Source organism: Petromyzon marinus, chromosome 1 (assembly GCF_048934315.1).
Source record: "Petromyzon marinus isolate PM22_M1 ecotype Great Lakes invasive population chromosome 1, UKy_Petmar_22M1.pri1.0, whole genome shotgun sequence".
Lineage (NCBI taxonomy): Eukaryota > Metazoa > Chordata > Hyperoartia > Petromyzontiformes > Petromyzontidae > Petromyzon > Petromyzon marinus.
In genome coordinates this window covers 27554944-27578182 of record NC_133667.1, presented here as the reverse complement: position 1 = coordinate 27578182, position 23239 = coordinate 27554944, and the positions used below count along the sequence as shown (strand labels likewise).

The window sequence follows — 23239 nt, the reverse complement described above, 5'->3', positions numbered from 1 at the left end:
CTGCACCCCCCCCCTCCCCCACGCCAGACACAATACATTGCCACACCAAGTCACAGATTGTAAATGCAGTGCAATACTTGGCACTAAACTGTGCTTAGCATTAACGATACTGTACTTGTAAAAATATGTCTGTGCCATGCTGGTAGTGAGCGTTCATTAGCAATCTTACAAAAGAATTGGAAAAAAAAATCTGAGTTTTTGCTAAACAACGAAATCCCTAACACTCTCAGATCATCCAGACATTGTAATTGTGCAATGTGAGCAACGTAACACTAATGAGACGAACCAGCATTGCATGCAATACTCACTTGCTGAACCATTAGGGGTACATATACTGTACTTTATTTCAATTCAGCTATAGAAATTGCCATCAGAAAACATGAATATAAAACGAAGAACAATGCACCGTCATATTTATATTTTGTTGATGAATGTATTCACATCTGTTTATCGATCTACGTTTAAAAATGCACACGCTGACAATGTAATAAAAATGAAACAGGATGAATAGAAAATCAACTTCGCTTTGTTTTATTACCACTTAAAGTTGAGTTGCTCTCCGTTGCTTATGGACATATGCATGCACTAAACATTGCATGGACCAAAACACACACACGGTGCATAACCAGACGTGCACACACGCACATCAGTTACAAAGTACATATACCACTGCCTTGCCTGAACACAACACCCAAACGTGTTGCATTTGAACAAATATTACCATGGATTTCATGTTTAAAAAAAAAGAACGTTTCATTTTACGCGTTTATTTGCACTTTGTACAAAAGACAAGGTAACATCACGGACATCGAGGCGTCTAAAAGTGAAGACTACACATACACACGCGTATCGTCAATATTTAAAATATCTACCAAAAAAAAAATATTTCATCGGGCCTGTTTAAAGCAAGTCGTAGCTGAACGGTGTTTGCTCATGAAGGCTGGCGGAGCTTGTGAAGGCCTCGGCAGCAGAGAGTACCGGGGTCAGAATTGGCGTCGAGCGATTCGCGAATTGCTGAATTATCCTACAAAAAGCTGACGACAAAAAAAACAACATCACGTGGAATGCGACGATTGCCATCAGATATTCAAAGCGAACCCGGGCTTGAGTTCTGAACAGTGCTTGGAACGGGCGATCAAATCGAATGATGGGAGCGGTCTGAATTAAAGATGCACATTCCGATCAGGAATTAAAACCAGGTGAGGTGCTTGGATGCGTTGCGGACAGCCGAAAGGCAGTGCAGCGAAATCACTTCTCTTTGGAACTGCATTCGACCAAGCCGCAACCGTGCAGCGTGGTCAATGAACACCGGTGAGCCGCACGGCATTCTAGGGCGAGGGAGTTGATAACCCTGCTGGCTGTGCTGCCTTCGACTGGACATCATTCTCACGCGACACCGCAGGCGCGCGTTGCATCACCCACCACGCCTGGCACAGCCACGTGTGCCAAATGTGCCCCTGTGTCCACCTCACAGTGTACACGTGGAGTTGGCCAGCAGGTCGTGTGTATTGGGGGGGGGGGGGGAGGGGGGGCGATGGTTTGTGGTTACTTCCACCTCGTATTCTTTGGGTCTTTCGGTAAAGTCACGTAGATAGGTTCAAAAAAATAACTAAAAACTATGACGTTTCCATCTACGTGACTTTACCGAAAGACCCAAAGAATATGAATTCGTGCAGTCACGAAAGCTTTAAGTCAGGGTTTTACTTCCACCTCGTTCAAGACGTTGTCTGACCAGCCTTGGAAGAGTAGGTCAAATACCTCCTCCCTCTCCGCTTCTTCCTCTCGACTCCGGCGGAAATTTGAGAGCGCTCCCTCGTCACTTAATGGTTCTTAACCTTTCGTGCAGCCTTGCAGCCCTTTGGGTTCTTAATCGTAAACATTATTTTTTATATAATGTTAATAAATACATAGAATTTATGAAACAAAGTAGTTGTACTTACGTGCCCGTGCTCACTGTGTTTTCGATTATTTACCTTCTAAAAGAAAAAAATCTGCCCATGCATGGCACCCCCAGAAAGGTTATCTCGCACCCTCAGTGGGTGCGTGCACCGCAGGTTAAGGAGAACCACCGAGCTCTAGAGGGGAGTTGCCCCACTCTGCCACGCTGGTCAGGCGAGCACCGTCGTGGACGAGGTTGGAAGAACCCACACCCGGCCACGATACACGCGACCTGCTGCCGGTCACGCCGAACTGCTGCCGCTGCTGCTGCTGCTGCTGTGACCCGTTTCGACTCGAGCGGCCCTTCCGCCAGCAGTGTCGCGAGAAGAACGGCCACGGGTGCAGTTTGTGGAGTGGGGGGCACGGAGGATGGGCGTCGGGGGCGGGGAGGGGGCAACCACCCCACCTAAACTTGACGCCTTTAGGAATTTATATTCAGTAGTTTACAATTAAGATTAAAAAGCAATTATATGCACCCGCGATTCATATTGTGATGGACAAAGCGAACCCCCCCCCCCTTCCCCCCAAATATAGAAGTCAAACTCCGCTTATGGCTGAACCTTGACCCCTTTTTTGTCGTTTGCAATGTCTTCTCCCTCCTGAAAAGGCAGAGCCTTACGAATGGCGAGAGTCGTCGCACGCGTACGGATGTACAAAGCTGTGGATTACAACTGTATGTACAGGTTTGTAAAAAAAAAGGTTCACCTCAAGCGAGCTCATAATAAATGTTTTTGGGTTAGATCTCGTAAGTAAAAGTGTCGAAACCCTCCACCACCCGACAACCAAATTACTAAGGGATCTGTCACGTAGACAAAACGACGTTACTATTTGGCGTATTGTTTACGTGACAAATCCCTTACTAAATTGGCTGTGCCGGGTGGTGGAGGGTTTCGACACATTTATACTTATGCGATCTACCCAAAAGCCTTTATTATGAATAATATTGGTCGCGAAATCCTGCTACGTGTTCAACTCAAGCGAGCTGTTGTTGCACCTCTGATGTGCCTCGGATCCCAAGTACGTACTCATACGCAGACGGGGAAAGAGATTAAAAAAACCTTGAGTCGAACCGGATTTTTGCCATCACATGAAATCCATCGTAATAATAAAACTTGGAAAATCATCGATCCTGGCCCTTAGTTTGATTAAAAAAAAACCCACGCACAAATTTTACGACTGATTTAGTTTACATTTTTTAGTTTGTTTTTGTTTAAATTAAAAACACACACACAGTAAAATACACACGAGAGACAAACGTGTCTAACGAACTAGTACAAATGTTTATAGACTGACGTTATCGTACATTTTTTCTCAATGTTATGCTTCACATAGCATGTTGTTCACTAGAGCTTGTCAAGGCATCGAAAGTGCTCATTGAAAAAAACACATGACACTGAACTGTTGTTTTTTTATATATACTGTATATATAATCTGCCTTGAATGCACAGAGCCACGTACTTTAACCGAAAGACTGATGACATCTATAGCACAGCGCAATTCGAAACAAGCAACGTCAGTCAACCCTGTGTTGAGTGTTTCACGAATGTCAATCCGAGACTACGTTGCGTACATCGCTAAAGCCACAGCGTTAAGCTACGTTACAGATCAAGGGATTCATTTCAACCGGGGCTGTGCTCTGGAAAATAACCCCCCACCCTCTCCCCTCCGCTCTGTTGTCGAGGTAATTGAAGGGTTGTAGTAGTAGGGGGGGGGGCGAAAAATATTCCATGATGAATTAAATATTTCCAAATGACAGCCGCGCGCACTTTACTACACAGGGAGCGTTGAAAAGACGGCCACGGCATTTCGCGCTTTCAGATGCGCTTCTGCGGCCGTCTGGAACGCTCTTCCTTCCGATATGAGGAAGCCACTGGAGCTGTGCACTTTCAAATGATCGAGATTGAAAACTCATTTCTTTTGAACTGCTGTTTAGGTTCGGTTTGTTGTCCTTCCATCGCACCTACGTACGGTGGAAGTTTGGCTACGTACGGTGCGAAAGAAGTTCAACAACAAATATGTTCCGTCACATCCGCTGGAAAATACAGTGGCAAAAACACAGAAATATGTGTCATTGAACAAAACAACTAAAAACTGAAGTCTCATGGAAGTAGTAAAAAAACACACGGACGCTTTGGCGACATGACTGCCACGCGTAGCAAACTGGCGAAGAACTGTGCTGTTCTTTATGGCAGGTAAAGTGATCAGTGCGTGTCCCGATTGGGTCGTGATCGACATGCAACGAGAGGCGTATTGTGCCCCAATGCACACAACCCAGCCAGACCACAAGTACTCTTTAAAAACAGGTCAAGAACTCAGCATCAACCTATGAGTTTTTTTTTTTACTGTAGCCTACACCTCTTATAACTAGGCTATAACGTATACCCTTCAATAAAAATGCGTTTGGATGGAGCGGTGGCGCAATGGTTTGGTTAGCGCGCAGCGCTGTTAACTCGACCTCCAGAGGTCGATTCTCGACCACCTCTTAACGACATCGATGACGAGCGTTAGCGGAACCGGTCCTGGACCCGCTCACCCAGAAGTGAATTGGCAGAGGGCTTTACCGTACATTTATTCAAATTGAAGTGGACTACGAATTGAAACGCGTGATGTCGCCTCGATGCACCCGAGTGTGTGCGATGTGTCGCGTCGCGCTTTGCTTGGTGTTTTATTTCCGTCTGGTTGATATGGGATGGGGGGGGGGGGGGGGGTGTACAGCCGTTACGTACACTCGAATTATTGTCACCTTTTGAGACACATAGCAAAGCCGATTGATAAAGTAAACAGCGCCCAAGTATGTGGTATATATATGTGTGTGTGTATCTTAATTTGAATTTCGTAAAGGACACAAACAAAGAAGTGTTTAATACTCTCTGGTTCTTTCGGTAAAATCACGTAGATATTAAATATATAATGAAATGAAATAAAACACGACGTTTCGGTCGCAACACAAGCGTCCGTCTACGTGACTTTACCGAAAGAACCAGAGAGTATGGATTCCTGCAGTCACGAAAGCTTCAAATAAAAAAAAAATGTTTGTTTGCTTAAAAATATCATTGGCGCGATCTTAAACAAGAACAGATGGGAACCAGAGCGGAGACGGTCGGCTCAGCGGCGTAGCTACCGTCGAGTGTGCCGGCGGTGCAACTGCACACGGGCCCTATGAGTGGAGGGGCGGAGGGGCCCATGCGTCGGATTAACGAGGGGTAAATATTGAACAGAGGGCTCCCCCCCCACCACGGCCCCAATGCCCAACCGCGCTACGCCACCGAGTCGGCTCTCGCGTCTCAGCGAGCCGGGTGCTTGTAGTTGCCGTTGATCTCCTGCGCGATATTCACGGCCTCGGCGCCCAGCGGAAGGCGATCGCTGCACTCCGACTCGAGGTCGAACTGGGCCGCGTCGTCCTTGCACCCCGCGGGCGGGATGGACGCCTCCTCCTCGCTGGGCTGTAGGCTCGCGTGGTCGCCCACTTCACCGATCGAGTCGCACATCGAGTCCCGCTGCGCGCAGTGCACAACCCGCTGGTCGCCGGGGACCACCCGCGCGGCCGGCTGCGCCACGCCGCCTCCGTTGCCCGTCTTCTCCTGCTGCTGCTGCTGCTGCGACGGCTTCTCCATGGGCTTGTAGGTCTTGGCGCGGTACTGGTAGACCAGGTGGCAGCAGGCGGCGCCCAGCAGCGGGATGGTGGCGAGGCCCAGCAGGAAGGAGCTCACCACCACCATGATGAGCAGCGACGGGATGCGCTTGCGCGTCTCGAATGGCACCTGCACTTCGCACGACTGGCCGGCATGACTCAGGCACAGCGTGTACTGCGTGCCGGGCTTGAGGCCGTGGAAGCGGTAGAAGTGCACCTCGCTCTGCACCAGCGACCACTGCACGGGCGAAGAGTCAGGCGCGTCGCCCGTGCACAGGTACATCATCTCGAATTTCGCAGCGGCACCCAGGTTGCCGTTCGCCTGTTGCTGCTGCTGTTGCTGCTGTTGCTGCTGTTGCTTGAGGGCCGACCACCCCCTGTCGCCCTGGCGCACAGGCAGCGCGCGCTTGGTGTCGCCTCCGCGCGGCACCGGGGTGAGCTGAACACGCGCGTCCGTGTCGGACACCTCGAGGGCGATCACCCCGAACTCGAAGCGGTGCCGCTGCTCGTAGCCGAGCGCCGGCACGGGGGTCCCATTCAGCGCCTGCTCGAGCGAGGAACCCCCCGCGTGCTTGAGCGCGCACGCCGTGTTCACCGGGGTCGGGAAGGGCGCGCCGTGTTCGTTGTAGTCGTAATCGTCGTCGCTGTCATCGTGGACGGACACGTCGTTCCTCTCGACGAAGCCGCCGGCGCGATCCTTCCCGGCGCCTTTCTTGTCGGTGATGCTCGCTTGAGACGAGGCATACTTCCGTTTCTTCGACGTTCCCGGGACGAGGAGCGGGTTGACTTTGGCCTTGCCGCGCTCATAGCCGCCGCGCTTCGCCAGCGTGATCCGAGCGCTCGCCGAGCTCTCCCCCATGTCGTTGGTCGCCACGCAGGTGTAGGCGCCTTCCTCGCTCTCGCTCAACTGTGGGATGACCAGCGTCCCGTTCCTGAAGGCCATCACTCGCTTGTCCAGCACGTCGTTGGTCTCGACGACCGCTTCCTCGGGGACCTTTTCCTCGTCGAAGACCCCCAGGTCGATTTCGCCACCTTCCTTGCGCAGCTTCCACGAGACGGTGGGCGCGGGGAGGCCATCGGCCTGGCAATCGAGGACCACCGCGAAGTCAGAGTAGAGCCGAGTCTCGCGCACGTCCGGGCTGCTGGAGAGCCGCACTGTGGGAGCCACGCACTCGACGTCGGGCATCTGCTGCACGGCTTGCCCCTTCAGCTCGTCCGGCTCGGCGCACGCGATATTCTCCTTGCTGGGGATGTCGATCGAGGTGGTGTTGAGCCACGCCGGAAGCCAGCGCGCCTTGCACGAGCACCGCAGAGGGTTCTCGTAGAGAAGGAGGTGCGAGAGGGCGTGCAAGTTCTCAAAGGTGCCTTCCTCGATGGTGGCGAAGAGGTTGTGGTGGAGACGCAGCGATCGCAGGTCGGTCAGCGTCTCGAATGCGTCTCGAGGAAGGCGCACCAGATTGTTGTTGTTCAGCTTGAGCACCTGGAGCGCCGTCAGGTTGCGCAAGTCCTCCCACGAGAAGTCGGCCAGCTGGTTGTTGCTCAGATCGAGGTTGCGCAGCTGTACCAGGCCGGCCAGGGTACCCTTCTCAATGCTCACCAGCTCGTTGTGGGACAGCCACAGGGAACTCATGAGCGGAATCTCCTCGAAGGCGTCTCGGGATAGGCTACGCAGGCGGTTCGCGGATAAGCTGAGCGAGGTTATGTTCGCGGGCAGCCCCTTGGGCACCGTCTCCAGCTGCTTGTAGGCGCAGTTGGCGATTTGGTGCACGAACTTGTCCAGGCATTTGCAGGGCTCCGGGCAAGCGGTGGCCGAGCGCAGCGAGGCGATGCAGCCCAAGACCAGGAGGATCAGGCGCACTCGCACCATCTTGTTTGCGCTCTACAAACCACAAAACACGGCACTTACACACCGCGCACAACGCGTGCTGTTTAACACTCGTAACATGTCTTTATAGACAAAGATAACAATTACATTTTAGAGCCGGAACGCACGCACGTTAATGATGAAGTCGTTACTCTATTTGCAAGACAATATGCAGTACTTGAATTCGTGGACCGGTGGCGCAGCGCTTAACGCACTACGCCCACGAACTTGACCACCTGAGGTTGATTCCTGTCCGCGGCTAATACCAGCGGCCAGTGATGGTTGAATCGGATCTGGAGACCCCCCTTACCCCCGATTCATGAACAGGCACTAAGCAACGTGGTCAAGTATGGTCAAACAACCTCTGTGACCGACGCTAAATGGGGAAGATGCCTTCGTGCATTACTGAATTGAAACATTGTACAATTATATTATTATACTTGAATAATTATTTTACTTATTAAGATAAGTAATATAGCCTTAAATTGTATAATAACGTTGGTGTTTATTACATAAGTCTTACATGGGGTTTCACTTATCATGTTAAACGTGGCGTAATTACGGCGAGCCTTACATTAGCGTGTATTTTAATAGCCCAATTTAAATAAACACACAATTCATAGCGCACGCATATTTCACGAATCGGATGCAATGTTCCATCGATAATTCAGAGGCGCGGAGAGATCCAAAGCTCACCGTCTCTCGTACGCCAGCCTGAACAAGCGTGAGCCTTGAGCATTCGGAAAGTTGTTGAGTTTTAAACATTTCATTCTAAAAAAAAATAATTATTTACGAGGAAAAAAATAACAAAAAACTATGTGAAATGTTACTTAGCAGTCGAGAAATTATCCAAAATGGAATGCGTTAAATTTGTTCGGAATGCGCGTCTTAAATTTCGATGTTTTTTTTTTTGCAGAAACATCATAGACGACGAAACAAAAACATGAAAAAGAACGTGCAATATTTTACTTTTTCAAGCAGCTAACACGTTATAGATCCATACGCGTATAGAATCCGCATTCCATACGCGTATTTATTTGCCAAAGATCACCGCATTTTGGTTAAAGCGACTAACTAAAGCTCAGAAATAAAGTACAGTGTTTTTTATATCTATAACGGCGTCTAAATGCATCTCACAACTCTGGATTCTTGATGCAACGAGGGTGGTACATTGGCACGTTCAAAAAAACGGCCGAATCGCTTCGCCTTGCCGATTTGGTCAATTCTATTGATAAATCGTCACATCTGCAGTTTTCACCATAAAAAAGAGAGAAAGGTAAAATTGGCTACGACTTGCATGCAGGACAACACTTGTTTTTTTGTGTGCAATGCGACGCATATTGTATTTGCGGCTATTCTAATGAAGTCCAGCGTGGCCAATGTGTAAAAGGTAACATTCATAGACGTTATGTGTTCTGTTTCAAAAGCGACTGTCTTTCACTTGCACAGAGATCTATTTAAAGCGTATGCAATTAACTTTCATTTGCACATATTAAATTAGTTAATTACAATATTCGTTTGCAATAACTCAAATCCTGTGTATAGAGGGGATATGGTTTAAGGGCAGTGCAATACGAAACGTAATATGATGCTCCCGAGGTCAGTTCATGACATCATAACGTTATGGAATTACTTTTAATGTATTTCGGAAAAAGCGGTTTTGGCTTAAGCATTTTTACGAATTAATATCGTTTATTTGGTTGGAAATAAAGCACCACATTTATGGAAGCTCGTACTATATGGTTCAGCACCCTGTCGCTGTCCATGGTGCTGACGTTACGTAATCAGCATCGCTGCTAAAGCCACGCCTTACTATCCAACTATTATTAGATAACAAAAACACACATTTTAAATAATAGCAAACATGTTTATGCGTAACATTGCCTTTTACGTCTTCTTGTAAAATTCATCCACCCCCCCCCCCACCCCGCGTCGCCCTCAGCCCCGATGTGAAAACGTTTGCAAAACGAATGTCACATTGCAAAGCTGTCAACGCGCGGAGGCAAATTGTCCGTGGTCGCAACGTTGGCTGTGCGCTACACAATCTGTCGACATCCGACACCGTATCTGAGCGCATGCTTCATTCTCCACAAACAGACATCTTTAAGTGCACATTTATATATATAAAAAACACACAAATGCTCGATTCTTGTTGTTACGTAGAAGCTGGAGGAGCTCCGCAAATTGCACACGACGAGCTGTTGAGCCAAGATCATGCGAGAAGCGATATAAAGTATATAGTCACAATCAGTGCACACAACGTTTATACAAGCGCTTTGAGACGTGGCTTACGCGACTCGCATAGATGCTGGGTGATGACCACCTTTAGAGATTAAGCGTTAACCTAATAAAACACACAGATGACTGCATGAATCAACGCGCGACTGCCTTAATGCACGCAAGTGCAACGTATACTTGGCTGCGGACGAGATTGTCCAAACTTATTATCGTAGAAATCAGGGTGGGTAAATAAATGTGGTCGGGCGTTTCCCATGATTCTTACCTCGACTGCGCAGAACCTCGACCACAGGAACCGATCAGTTGTTGTCAGAGCAGCTCATGACTTGCTGCTTATTCACTTCAAACGAGAAGCACGCGATCGATTTCCGAATCAGCAATCACACGCGTTTTACCCCAATCCTAAAACATTCCGTAAGTGTCGGCAGATTTTATTTATTTGTATTTTTTCATTTAGTTTTCTTTATTTCAACGAAGGGGGCTCCAGGCTACGCGGGGCTGTCTTCCCTCAAAAGAAGCTCATAGAAGGAGGGGAAGGCAGAGGAGGGGGTGGCGGCACTGCAGGAGGAGGAGGGAGAGGAGGAGGAGGTGCGGTGATGTGGGTGGGCGTGCAGGACGACGAGTTGAGAGCCTCTGCCCGCATGTTGAGCGCCACGCTTCCGCACGCACATTTGGCGGTCGGAATGAGAATTTGACGGCGAACAGCGCGGCGCGATCTACAGGTTGACGAGCGGCGTTACGGCTGCGGGTCGCGCTGCAACAACCACGAGTAACGACAAAGCCAGGGACGTCCTCGAGCTATAATGCGCACCAAGTATCGCGCACAGATACATTATGGCACGTACTATTACGTAATTTAGATCGCTGTGCTTTCATTCACCAAGCGATCGGGCGTCCCAACACCGATTCCTAAAACGGGCGTGGTGGTGGTGCGCGCGTTCTCTATCGGGGGGTTGGTGGATCACACAAAGATCATTGTATACGCGGCAAGCTACCTGCCTCCAGGTGCCCCGTAGAAGACAGTACGACCAGCGGAGGGCAGACCTATTTGTTTGGATTTCGGGGCGTTCCCCCCCCCCCCCTTGGAGTCGATGGTGAGGCTTTCCTAGATAGGTGAATATTTGTATTCTAAGCGTAACCATGAACCTTTTCCCTACCCGACACGGTTAGAGATTATTACGTGTTTTTCTTTCAATTCTCACGCACTGGCGGTTCGCATTTTGAAAGCCGTTTATAGTTCATTATTAAATACATGTATTGTAATGAAGAACGTATTAATAGTCTCACATTTTCCGACTATATAGTTTAGCCAATGAAAATTTACCACAAGGAATGGTTCTTCAATTTAACACAAGTGCAACGGCTTCGTTCCAGCGTTATTCAATCCACACGTTATCCCAGCTTTATACAACATAAATAACGGTTAGTGTTTGCAATAAGTACCACGATTATGATATTAAGTTTAATCGGTCATTATCTGCCGTCTCTAAACACCATCGGAAGCCACAGTTGCTTAAATGGCACTTTGGCAAATGGCCATAATTTTAGCTCAGGCAACTTTTACAAACACACACTGGATACCATTTGCACTGGATTACTACATTAGTGCTGCTATTCACACGCCGAACGACAGCGATGGGACTAAATATAGTAAGAAGAAAGTGTAAATGTTTTCTTTATACACCACCCATAACACGATGCTCTCTACTCTTGCCAATTACATCAGAGGCCAAGTACCTAATCGCCCCTGGGTTACTCGATTATGTACAACATTCCCAGTCGACGGTGTAATTTGGATGCACATTAAGGATTGAGTACAGAAACACGCCGCGTGATCAACGTTGCGCAACTGTTATTTTAAAGCACTCACACTCTGATAGAAAGAAGTAATGATTGAAGGCAACGCGGCTATCTATATAAATGTTTAACACGCAGCGTTGTCGCAGTCGCTTGCATCCCAAAGTGAGGATGTCCGGCTTTGGTTGCGCCTTTGTAGAAATCCTTTTCCCGATATTTCGCCATATATTCCTTCCTTTCCTATAGGAGGGTGAAACTTAGCTACATTTCGCGCGTGTATTTTCGAGGTATTTAATGGCATTCAATCGGAGTCGCGGGCAGTGCTGGATCGTGGGATTGATGGTCTATCTCTGGTGACCGCAGCAGTCACATTGCGGATTGTTTTTCATTTTCCTTTCATGAAGGAGGTGACCACGTCTGCCGTGACCCAGCAACGTTATCTTCTCTCTTGAAGCTGCCATTATTGGATGGTTATATAACGCTGTGTTGATGTAGCCAAAACAATCGTAACACTATTCTTGGTTCTTTCGGTAAAGTCACGTAGAAGGGAAACAATAAATAATTAAATAAAAATATAAATATATAAAACAATAAAATTCTCACAACTTTTCGACTGCAACACAAGCAATCATGATGATGATTGCTTGATGATGATTGCTTGTGTTGCAGTCGAAACGTCGTGAGAATTTTATTGTTCTATATATATTGAATTATTATTTTATTGTTTCCCTTCTACGTGACTTTACCGAAAGCACCAAGAATATGAATCCCTGCAGTCACGACAGCTTTAAAGCAAAATTTAATCGTAACACTCTTTAAGTGGCGAGCCAGTTCAGACGCAGTTAATTCCCACAACCGACCCCGTCCCAATTACGAGCAACAACGAGGCACGCCGGCACGTCTCATATCGAGTTGATGCTCAGTCTGACGACGTCATAGAAAAAAAACGTATAAAGTAGCAATTTTACGCATATCTCAATTGCAAAATCGAATGAGAACATTATTCGCAACCAAATGAGACAAAGGCATGGCCGTGCTATGTAACTGTGCACTAACCAAGTTACTTTGGGAGGAGAAAAATGCCAATGGGCCTCAAATGGTTAAAGGTCATCGGGAACAAATAATTATCGGCATTAACAGTGCGTTGAGGTTGCCAAAATTCGTGAACTGTGACTCCCTTCACGTCTCCCATGACGGAACAGCGATTTTGTCTTCCAAAACACAATGCACTTTTAATTAAGCGCCGTCGTCACGGTACACTGTCATTCTTTACATACCACATGTTTGTGTTTAGTGACGCGTGTCAATCCACTGCTGGATTAAATGTCTCTCCTCGTCATGTCGGCTCTGTGAGATTTCTCTTTGTTTGTTTGTTTGTAGGCATACTTCACCTCATCGAGGTGCTCTCTACAGCTCACTCGTGGGAGGTTCTTTCTCCAGCAGCGGCATTCGCGTGCAGTTGCAGGGCTGCACCTTTGCCAACCACCTTAGCGTTTTCTGTGCCATTAAGTCGATGTGTAATACAATGCACTTCGCGAATTCACGTCATATGCATCCTGTACCAAAACTATATGTAATAAATAAAAAGGGCATGAAAATTCACGTCATTTCCTCTCCATAAACCCCACTTGATGTTAAAACCGGCGCTTATAGCACGCTTCCTCAAAAGCGCCCCATTCCGTATTCAGCGGTGATATGCAGATAAATTTGCCATCGCTGGAAATCCATTTGCTCAGCCATAAACCATATACACGTTTACATCAAGTCAAGAACACACAAATACACATACGCGCGCGCTCACCCTCTTTCACACAGACCACTGACGATGACGTGGGTCTAAATAAATCGGGGACAGACAACTTAACGATTTGATAAATAAAATATTTAAAAAATGGATGGGACAATTGACATATGCATAGGCCTACCGCCTAAAGCACACGGGCACCGACATTTCGCGTTAAGGGTATGCAACTGCTCCAGCGATCACGGACTGCAAAGCGAATCTGCGCGAGACGGGGGCAGAACAACGACGTCCAATAGACATAAAAAAAAACTTGCAGTGGCTGTTCAATTCATAGAGTCTGGTCGTGAGCCATTGTGATACAGGATAAATTAAAACTAAATTTTCATTTTCATTTATCCTTACAGTGGCTGTTCATTTCATAGAGTCTGGTCGTGAGCCATTGGGATACAGGATAAATGAAAACTAAATGTTAGTTTCCATTTATTTATTTATTTTACCTACGTGATTTTACCGAAAAAACCAAAGAGTATAAATCCTTGCAGTCACGAAAGCTTCAAATCTAGAATTGTGATACAGGAGGTGCTGTAGCGATAAGCTGCGCGTCACGTGCTCAGGTCTATTTCACACGGGCGCTTGTTTTTACATCACCCGGTAGGCGCCCAGGCACTCTTGTGCATGCAGGCGGGCAAAGGCGAAGCCCTGCAATAACCTGTTAATATCATTGCTGGCAGAAGAGCCTCCACTTTAGATGGAACTCTCGAGCCATTTAGCGACCTATTCTTCCACGTTATCCGGACGCCCACGAAGAGGTTGGAGTACCCACACGCGACCTGGCGATCGACTCTGGTGTACTACCCATTGATGCTACTGGGCGGGACAAAGGTGGCGAGAAATAAAAAGGAACTCGCTCATTGTTTAAACTGCAGCAGCGGGAGATCGAACCGGCGACCTCCGGATCACAAGCCCAGTGTGTTAACCAATCACACCATGGTAGCATCACACGCAGGTTAAGTGGCCGATAAATTCGTCACCATAGGACGTTGCCTGCACAGCGCTTCGAAAGTACGTACAAATACTTACTTTAGAATGGATTTTATCCGGCAAGCCTCGCCGAGCAAGAAGCCTTTTTTTAAGGAGGGTCCCGAATTGTGACGTTAGGCCAATTCCATTCATGTTCGGCTTTACGTCCAGGTGAATCCACTGAGGGCACACTCAAACATCCGCACAGATAGATCGGCGAGCATATGGCTCGACTACCGCCACCTGGCCACACCTTAGCCCAAGCCTACAACTCATTGAAGCACTCTCTCATCCAAGTTCTAACGAAACTCAGATCTGCTTCGCTTCCGAGATACGACGCCGACACGCGCATCAAGTCCCATCTGGTTCTGGCAGTGCAAATGAGAAGTTGGAGAGATGCATTTAAGTATTCCAAACGGGTTTGAGAGGTGACTGCGATTTAATGTTGCTCCTTTAAGTCTCCGCAAGCTCGGCAAATGCTGCGTATTGCACAAGTCATACGTCAATGTTAACACGCGTCGTGTTATTTGTAGCATGAGGCGCTATCGCGTCGGACTAAAGATGGAACGAGCCTCGTGACTGCGAGGATTTACTGGATTAAAGAAAAGGAGCATAAACGTGGTCCCGTCAAACTGCCGGATAAAGATTCCCCACCACCCACCACCCCACTCCCGCACGCCGTCGCCATCCTTCAACAGCGCGATGCCATCATCCATCTCGCACTCCGAACTGCACGCGAGCTCGTCCCGTCGCTTCCCGCGGCCCTCGTGTCCTCCTCGGCCACGTTCTCGCTTGACTACCATCCTCCCCGTCACGGGTCTCCCCCATCCGTCGTCATCCTTTCTAGCCGTGCCCTGCCCCAGCCCACTCACGCACCGTCATTTGCATGCGCTCCCGATTCGCATCGCTTAAAAGGGGGTGCGCCACGGTGGCTGGGAGATGTTCACTTCCTCGCCCTGGTATTCAGCAGGTCGTTGGTTCGATCCCGACCCTGACGACGCCTGCTGCTGAATATTTGGAGTTTGCGTGTCTCTCTCTCTCCGTGGTCGCGTGGATTTTTACCCGGGTCCTACGGTTTTTTCCCCTCCACGTTTAGAAACGTGCGTTTAGAGTATTTGGCTGCTAAAAATTTCCTCAAGATGAGCCACTTTGTTGAGCTATCATTTGTGGCCAGGTTGCTTCTGAAAATGAGATATATAGCTCAGTGGGACTTACCTGGTAAAATAAAAATGTTGTTGAAAATAGTTTAGCTCATTCCGAGATGCATTTTTTTTCTTCCAAAAATGTGTTTCCAACAACAAAGAAGCGCATTTCTCCTTCAAGAACGGTTATATTGTTAGTAATTTAACAAGCGATAATTCAAGTATAGGCTTGGTCTTGTCGACTATGGTATAGATGATGTTTGTAGCGGCCAATACAGTTATAGAATAATGGTGGATCTTCTAGCGCCTATGGTGCGGCATTGACCTCGATGCTGAGACGGTACCTTCAGCCTCATCCGTCCAGACATACGCATCGAATAGCGCACATTCTAACACTTTATAAAATTGCAATGTATTAAAAAAATGTATAATTATTATTACGCGTTTCGAACATATGCATCGTAAGAGTGTGTAATCATTATCGATAAACCAATAATCGAGGGCTGGGTCCATTATATACACCCCGAATAAGTAGGGCGTATAATCCATGCAGGCGAAACGAGTGCGGGACGTGACATTGTGGCGCTCAAGCATAGCATAGAGCTTACGCCGTCATACGGTGTATGTATTGCGTATATACTCAAACCACAAAGCATTGTTATTCTTCAAATTAAGTCCACAATAAATACTTCCCGATTGTACGCACTGCGGAGCTGTGTGTAAATATGTGCACGAGCCATGATCCATCTACTGCTGGACGAAGGTCTTCGTAAGCCGGCGTTATCTCGCACGGTCTAGCAATGCAACAATCCATCCGGCACCTGCATGCGAGCCTTTAAATCGCCACATCTCCAAGGATGGGAACGTTCTTCCAGGGCGCGTTTTAACCCCACACCACCTCCCCCCCCCCGTTTTATTACATCCCGTCGTTAGTCTCGACCAGCACGATTGCATAATGTCTTTTACCAATCGCGATTCCCTTGACAAACATTTAGTGCGAATTCTATTACTATTAAAACTAAATCATTTCACCAGGGCCCGGTGAGCTATATAGCTGTTTTTCAGAAGCAACCTGGCCGTCACAAATGATAGCCCAACGAATTTGCTCATCATGTGCGAATCCACAGCGGACAAATACTCGAAACGCATGTTTCTAAATGTGGAGGGAAAAACCGGATGACCCGGAAAAAAATATCCACGCGACCACGGAGTGAACAGGCCATCTCCAAATATATAAGAGCCAGGGTTGGGTCGTACCCACGACCTCCTGCATACCAGGCGAGATATTTAACATCTCGCCACCGTGATATTAGATATCACTCACTCTCCATCGATGTTCGCCGCGCACGATAATCGAACTATTACTATGCTCCACGCGTTCATAGTTTGTATTCATGACGTAACGGATTCAATAATGCATGCTGTTCAGCTTGCTTACAACGAGTGACACATTGAAGCATGACAGAATAGCCTCTTCATAAACACTGTGATTTAAATCAACTAAACACACAGCAACTTCCAAATAATTTAGCGTGCCCCTCCACCTTCACTGGTGGCTTACGCCAACATACTGAGTGGTTCCCATCTCCGTTGGTGACAAACTTTGTTGTCCTTCCACCCCCCCCCCCCGTCCAACACCTCCGATTAGTACGGTTGGCTACGTGTGGTGTGAAAGAAGTTGAACATACAGTACATACAGTCGGTGATAGAAATGTCACGTTCTCATCAGGCCAGGAGTGGGTCTCGCTCCACGGTTACGCCCCACAACGGAGCGACTCGTCGGACTCAACCGGGAGTTGAACTCGCAACCACCCTCCAAAACTGCGAATTTGCGCGTTATTTACCAAGCACAGGTAAAATAAACGACCACTACGTTGGCAGATGGTGCACAAACGCAAAAACTAATACAAAAAAATACACGATTTGTCAATAACGCTGCCCTATTTAACAAAAAATGTGCAGCATATAACAGACGACGTTTTGGGAAATGGCCTTCTGCACAATGGAGAGATGGGCGATATTTTAGGCACTCCTGAAATGAAGGGCAATTGCACGTCACGTCGCTTATGTTTTTTTCTGTGATTTTATTTCAGGAGCAGTTATAAGCACAGCACCATTTAACCAGATGTTCATTAAAAATAAAGTCAGTACAGTTTGTAAACCAATTACATACATGTCTTGTATATACAATGCACGTTTTGCGACCCACGCTTTATGCACGAGTGTAACGCGGTCTTCAAGTACAGACACCAACCAGCTCTCACGGTCCCACAACGCATGCAATACCCTCGCTACATCAGAATGTCCCTACCTCGTCTGTGGAGTGAAATTCGAGACAAATAGGGCATCTTGTTGGAACAGGGCACGCCAACCACGGTCCAACCGAGCAGAATTTGCTTCACACCCACACGCACCAATACAACCACACACAAAATCTCCACCACCGCCACCACAATCCGCACGTTTTCGCCTCGACGCTGTCTCTGAGCCTCTCCCAGCTGTGGCTCCCTATTAATGCAGATTTTGGGTGGAGCCCCAAAGCAATATCGCGTGTGCCCACGGGTCGCTTTGCACAAATGTACCCCACGGCAGTTTACTCGCCGGTCAATTCCACGTGCTCTGCTAACGAGGAAAAGCCGGTGTTTACTGGAACTGTAGTTTTTTTTCTTACGTGCATGAGACCGTAATTGTATTCGTATCCCGTTCATTAATCTCAGAGGATTTGTGAGAGGTGGCGGCTCGGGGGAGGTCTTTTCATTCAGCAGTAGATTGACCATGGCTGATGATGATGGTGAGTAATTCATCACGATACGCCCCCGTGTCCGTGTGGATTCGAAAACGTAATGAAGGCAGTGCCCTTTTTACTGGCTTTGTGATTACCGTCGACGGTATTTCGCGAGTTGTGTTTGCATGCATGCGTCTGGGCACAGAGTTAAATTAGGAAAGTATTCATGAGTCACGTGACGCCACGATATCATCGGTAGAGTCAATTGTTTTTTTTCCTGGCCGCATTGGGCCGCACGAATAACGCACAAGCGAGCCAGTTCAGTTCAACTCAACTTTATTTTATGTAGCGCCATATCATGATAATTATCCCAAAGCACTTTACGAGGTTACAATCATTCAAGGGTAAGCTCCAACAAGTAGTACATTTACAGTCACAGAAAACATGAACACCAACTTTAGCATTTCTAGAAACTAGTACAATTTACGCACAAAAATACACAGTTCAATAATGCAATTTTTCCAAAAAAAAAGGTGATTTCACTCACAACAACAGATTGGGGATATATAATGAAATATAACTAAAGGGAAAATCTAGACATATAATCGATTCGTCTATGGGCGGAATTTGGGGGCGGGGCACGGGCATGTACAATGCTGCCCAAAATTGAACGCATTTATAAATAAATTTGTAGTAGTTTACAATTCAGATTTTTTTTTTTAAATAAGCAAATTATATGCACCCGCGATTGCTAATGTAAGGGACAAAGATAACCCCTGAACCCCCCCCCCCCCCGAAATATAGACGTCAAACTCCGCCCAGGAACCCGTCCTTAGTTTTCCATAAAACTCTAAAGGTTGAGAAGGGATGCATCAGAGCTGAGAGAGCGTCCCCCAAGCGGAGAATTTTTTTTTATGAATAAGAGGAACAATCGAACATGAATCACAGGATCTCAGATGCCATGTAGGGGCATATGGGGTCAGGAATACATCACTAAGTGGATTATGTAAAAAAAAGTAAGTCAGGGACCATTAAGCGATTATCTTCCTCTCTTAGCCACTCTTTCACTCTGGCTCACCTTCCGGGTGCTCCAGATTGACCCCTAATATGTTTTCCTTTGCACATTCATGTCTGTTTTAAATAAACCTTACTTGAAATATATATTAAGTTTTAGAGAATTTAACGGGGGATCACAAGACATCTGGACCGCCCTGGACCGTGAGGAAGAGACATATAGAGTAATTGACGAATGTGTTAAGGTTACTTTGAACTATTTATGGGGGTTTGCATATCGGTGAAGGATGTAAGGCCATTGTTGTGAGGTTAGACATACAACGTTGTACACTATTCGTGACTTTATAGGCAGCCATGAAAGGAATGGCGTCACGTGATCACGGTGCGTTGTTCCCGTAAGACTCCTGGCTGATACTTTTCGCACCATCTGCAGCTTTGTAGAAATCCAGGCTAGAGGAGACAAAAGGCATGACGGAGAATCCCAGCATCTTGAAAAAAAGAGATAGGGGACGAACCTTGGCTATCTTACGGAGATTGTAGAATGAGAATATCACAAGAGACGATGTGGATGTGTAAGTGTCAAAGGCCACCATGCAAGTGAACTCTTAGATTTGTTTTGACCAAGGAGGACGAAGGAAGCAGCAAGGAGTTTCCAAGCTGTAGGGTGATGGACTTGACGTTTTGATTTAAAGCTTTCGTGACTGCAGTAATTCATATTCTTAGTTTTTTCGGTAAAGGCACGTTGAAGGGAAACAACAAAATAATAAAATATATATAAAAAATACAAAAATTCTCACGACGTTTCGACCATAACTCAAACGGTCGACTTCAGGTGTGTTGGTTTGCATAAATTTATTTTTAAACGGCGCATTTATTTATTTATTTAAAAACGTTAGCGCCACGCGCAACGATTTGGCAGTTTATTTAGGACTAGACCATCTATATTCTGAAAAGAGGAGGGGGGAGACGATTTTTTTTTATAAATAAATAAATGCGCCGTTTAAAAATAAATTTATGCAAACCAACACACCTGAAGACGACCGTTTGAGTTATGGTCGAAACGTCGTGAGAATTTTTTTATTGTTTTATATATTTTTTTATTATTTTGTTGTTTCCCTTCAACGTGACTTTACCGAAAAAACTAAGAATATGGACTTGACATTGTGAAGTTCAGTCAGATAATCCGAATGTTTTTTATGCTGCAGGAATCCAATGAGCCAACCACGAAGAATTCCGTCTCCCTGGTATCCATCTGTCTGGAGAAGGAGTTGGTAAGGGGCTCTGTAGGCAAAACACTTGCACAATTCGTTATTTAAAACCTAACAAATAGATGTGTGGGAAGCCTTCGTTGAAAGTGGATTGACTATGGGCGATAAGATAATATTATTTGCTATTACTACATTGACTTTGGAATTTTCGTTCATCGAGCCGCACGAATGAGAGTGGTGAAGTATGGTCAAACAACCCTTGTGACTGACACGCATGGGGAGGTCTTCATCCAGCTGTAGGTGGCCCAAGGCCGGTGAAAAGAGACTTTTGGAATCCATAGAAAACAGTTGGCGTTATTTACTTTCTTGCAAAGGAATTTGCATTGAGAATTAAGATTTTCATTTACAAAAGGCAAAGCCACGTTAATATAAATATAAAGAAATCCAATGTGATGGCGTTATGTGTATTATTTGGAGTTATACGTATTATGCTGTGATAACGTGTTTGCCAACGTCATGTTGCTCACCTTGTGCGGTGTGTGTAAACATCGCCACTGGGGAGACAAAGGCGGCCGGGCGTGGTGCTGGCCACCCACCCCCTCGTGTGCCGTGCCGGCCTTCATAGCACTTGCCCAAACAGTATGCTAATGCTACACGGGGGATCTTTGTCTTTTTTGTTTGTTGTTGTTGCCAACGTCATGTTCCACATATGCCAAATTATATTCAAACAATATCCGCTAATTTATTCAATTTGGAGAGCACGTGGCGACATCTCGCCAACTCCTACCAAACTTATCGTTGTCTAATCTTGATTTGAAACTTTCGTTGTCTCTTTGAAAAGAGTCCCGAGAGTCAGTGAGGGTAAATCAGGAGAGAATTCCCAAGTCAAAAATGGGGGGGTCTGGCACGAGAAAAGTCTTCCTCGTTGTCGTGTATGATAACTATGCACCTTTGGCGACCTCTAGCGGATGCCCGTTTCAATGTTTTAAATTCGCTTGTCGCTTAAAAATATATAAGCACGCACGCAAGTTTTAAAATTCGATCCTGTAAACGAATCTTAGTTGGCGTGAATAGCTCAACACATTCGCCAATAACCCTGCCTCAAAAAGGATATATAATAGGTGACGTTACGGGCAATTGCCCTTCTTCATAGCACGTAAAAATAATAGCAACATAAAAGAGACATTGCCCGAAACGTCGTCGAATGTACTTTAAACACGTCCAACACGAAGCGCTATAACATTAACTCTGCCTGCGTCGCGTGGCAACACGCGCGCACGTGGCAACACGCGCGCACGTGGCAACACGCGCGCACGTGGCAACACGCGCGCACGTGGCAACACGCGCGCACGTGGCAACACGCGCGCACGTGGCAACACGCGCGCACGTGGCAACACGTGCGCACTCTTGAGGTATCAATCATCCGTGAAAAATTGCTTCACGGGCTCATCAAAATCAGATAAATTCTGATTCTTAAATTTGTAATCGGCTCCTATCAACGCAGACAGCGTTAATTGCTTGGCGCGTCACGTAGCACGTGGTTAACAATCATCGGGCGCGTGCAGCGTTGAACGTGTCAATTTGTGCTATTTGTTTGTGAGGAAGCAAATTGGTAAACGCGGAAAGACGTGGCGCGGTGTTGGCTCCGCGAGCACTGAAGTTTGGGAAACCCGGGCAGTAGAAAAATCAATGTTTATGACTAGAGCGCCCTCTCGTGGAGACCACTTCGCCAGCAGTGGCATGAGTAACACAATTTCAGAGAAGGCCCCCCGATTACATTACAGTAATAAAACATAATATTGATGATGATGATGTTGTTTTAGAGGCGAACTTGTCACGTGTTCAGAATAATATACAGCACCCCCACAAAATAGATGAGTAGTCGAGTCAATTAAGGAAATGTTCAAAGCGCAGCCCTATTCAAACAGCTTCAACATTTTAACTGGAACGGCGACAACGCCAATGAAACGCACCCACGTTTTAATGCGCGGACGTACGCCCAATTGGTTTTAGCACACCACGGTCCGGTGATCACGGAAGGCCTGGCATATAAGCAGAGTAAACGCAACACAATGGAGCAACGCGCCTATTTAGAGCCAATTTACAATCGACGTTATAAGTCAGGCGTCATTTACTTTGCCTTTAACGGGCTGGAGCGATGGCAAAGTGGTTACCCCAACTGCGCGATGAACCTGCCATCACCGAGTTGTATTCCCAGACAAAGTGGTGAAGTGTGATCAAACAACCCCAGTGACCGACGCTACCTGTACATTTAACAAAGGTTCTGTAATTAGTTTACTGGCCTTGATGCGTGATGGTTTGCACCAGTCCTAGAATACACTGACCAGAGTGGTGAAGTATGATTAGAAAGCCCTCGGGCCATAACCGAAATAGTTCAAGAGGCTTTCATTCATGGGTCGTACCTACATCGTATATTATTATTTTTACAAACGTTAAATTGTTTTCCCTTATGGATTGATATGCTACGACGTTGCACTTAGCATTTTTTAAATTTACAATGCGCTACAGAACAGATTAATGTTGAAACTTACATTAAACAATTTGCATGCCATGATTTCGCTTTAACAGGATAGTTTCACACCTTTTTTGTGTTAAGTTTGATCTCACAAAACAAGCATACGGGTGATGTAACGTTTTGTGATACATTATTCTACAGTTATTGCTTTAGATACCGTAACAGGTTTTATACATAGGGCTTAATTCAACTGTTGGCAGAAAAGCAGTGTTCACTGACAATCTGGCATGACAAATTGCCAAATTTACCATTTCTTTTCACCGATTTGGTCATTTTTCCAACAGAAATCTGCAGAAAACGAATTTCCACTTACAAATGAATCAGACTTTATATTAACAAAAAACATCTATTCAATGATTGAATGAGTGAAGGACAAAACGTG

General features: G+C 46.5%; 1 protein-coding gene across 3 annotated transcripts; it reads right to left on the bottom strand.

Annotated features, from left to right (window-relative positions):
• Nucleotides 1–319: 319 nt before the first annotated feature.
• On the bottom strand, nt 320–17837 carry ISLR2 (immunoglobulin superfamily containing leucine rich repeat 2). 3 transcript variants are annotated; one of them, XM_032947275.2, is made up of 2 exons: nt 17686–17837; nt 320–7448 (listed from the first exon to the last, which is right to left on the bottom strand). In XM_032947275.2, exon 2 carries the CDS (start codon nt 7434–7436, stop codon nt 5223–5225), a length of 2214 nt encoding a protein of 737 aa, XP_032803166.1. In that variant the 5' UTR covers nt 7437–7448; nt 17686–17837; the 3' UTR covers nt 320–5222. The 3 variants fall into 3 exon arrangements, with proteins under 3 accessions (XP_032803166.1, XP_032803155.1, XP_032803144.1); XM_032947264.2 differs by lacking the exon at nt 17686–17837 and adding an exon at nt 9937–10834 and having other exon boundaries at nt 320–7470; XM_032947253.2 differs by lacking the exon at nt 17686–17837 and adding an exon at nt 9937–10757.
• Nucleotides 17838–23239: the final 5402 nt, after the last annotated feature.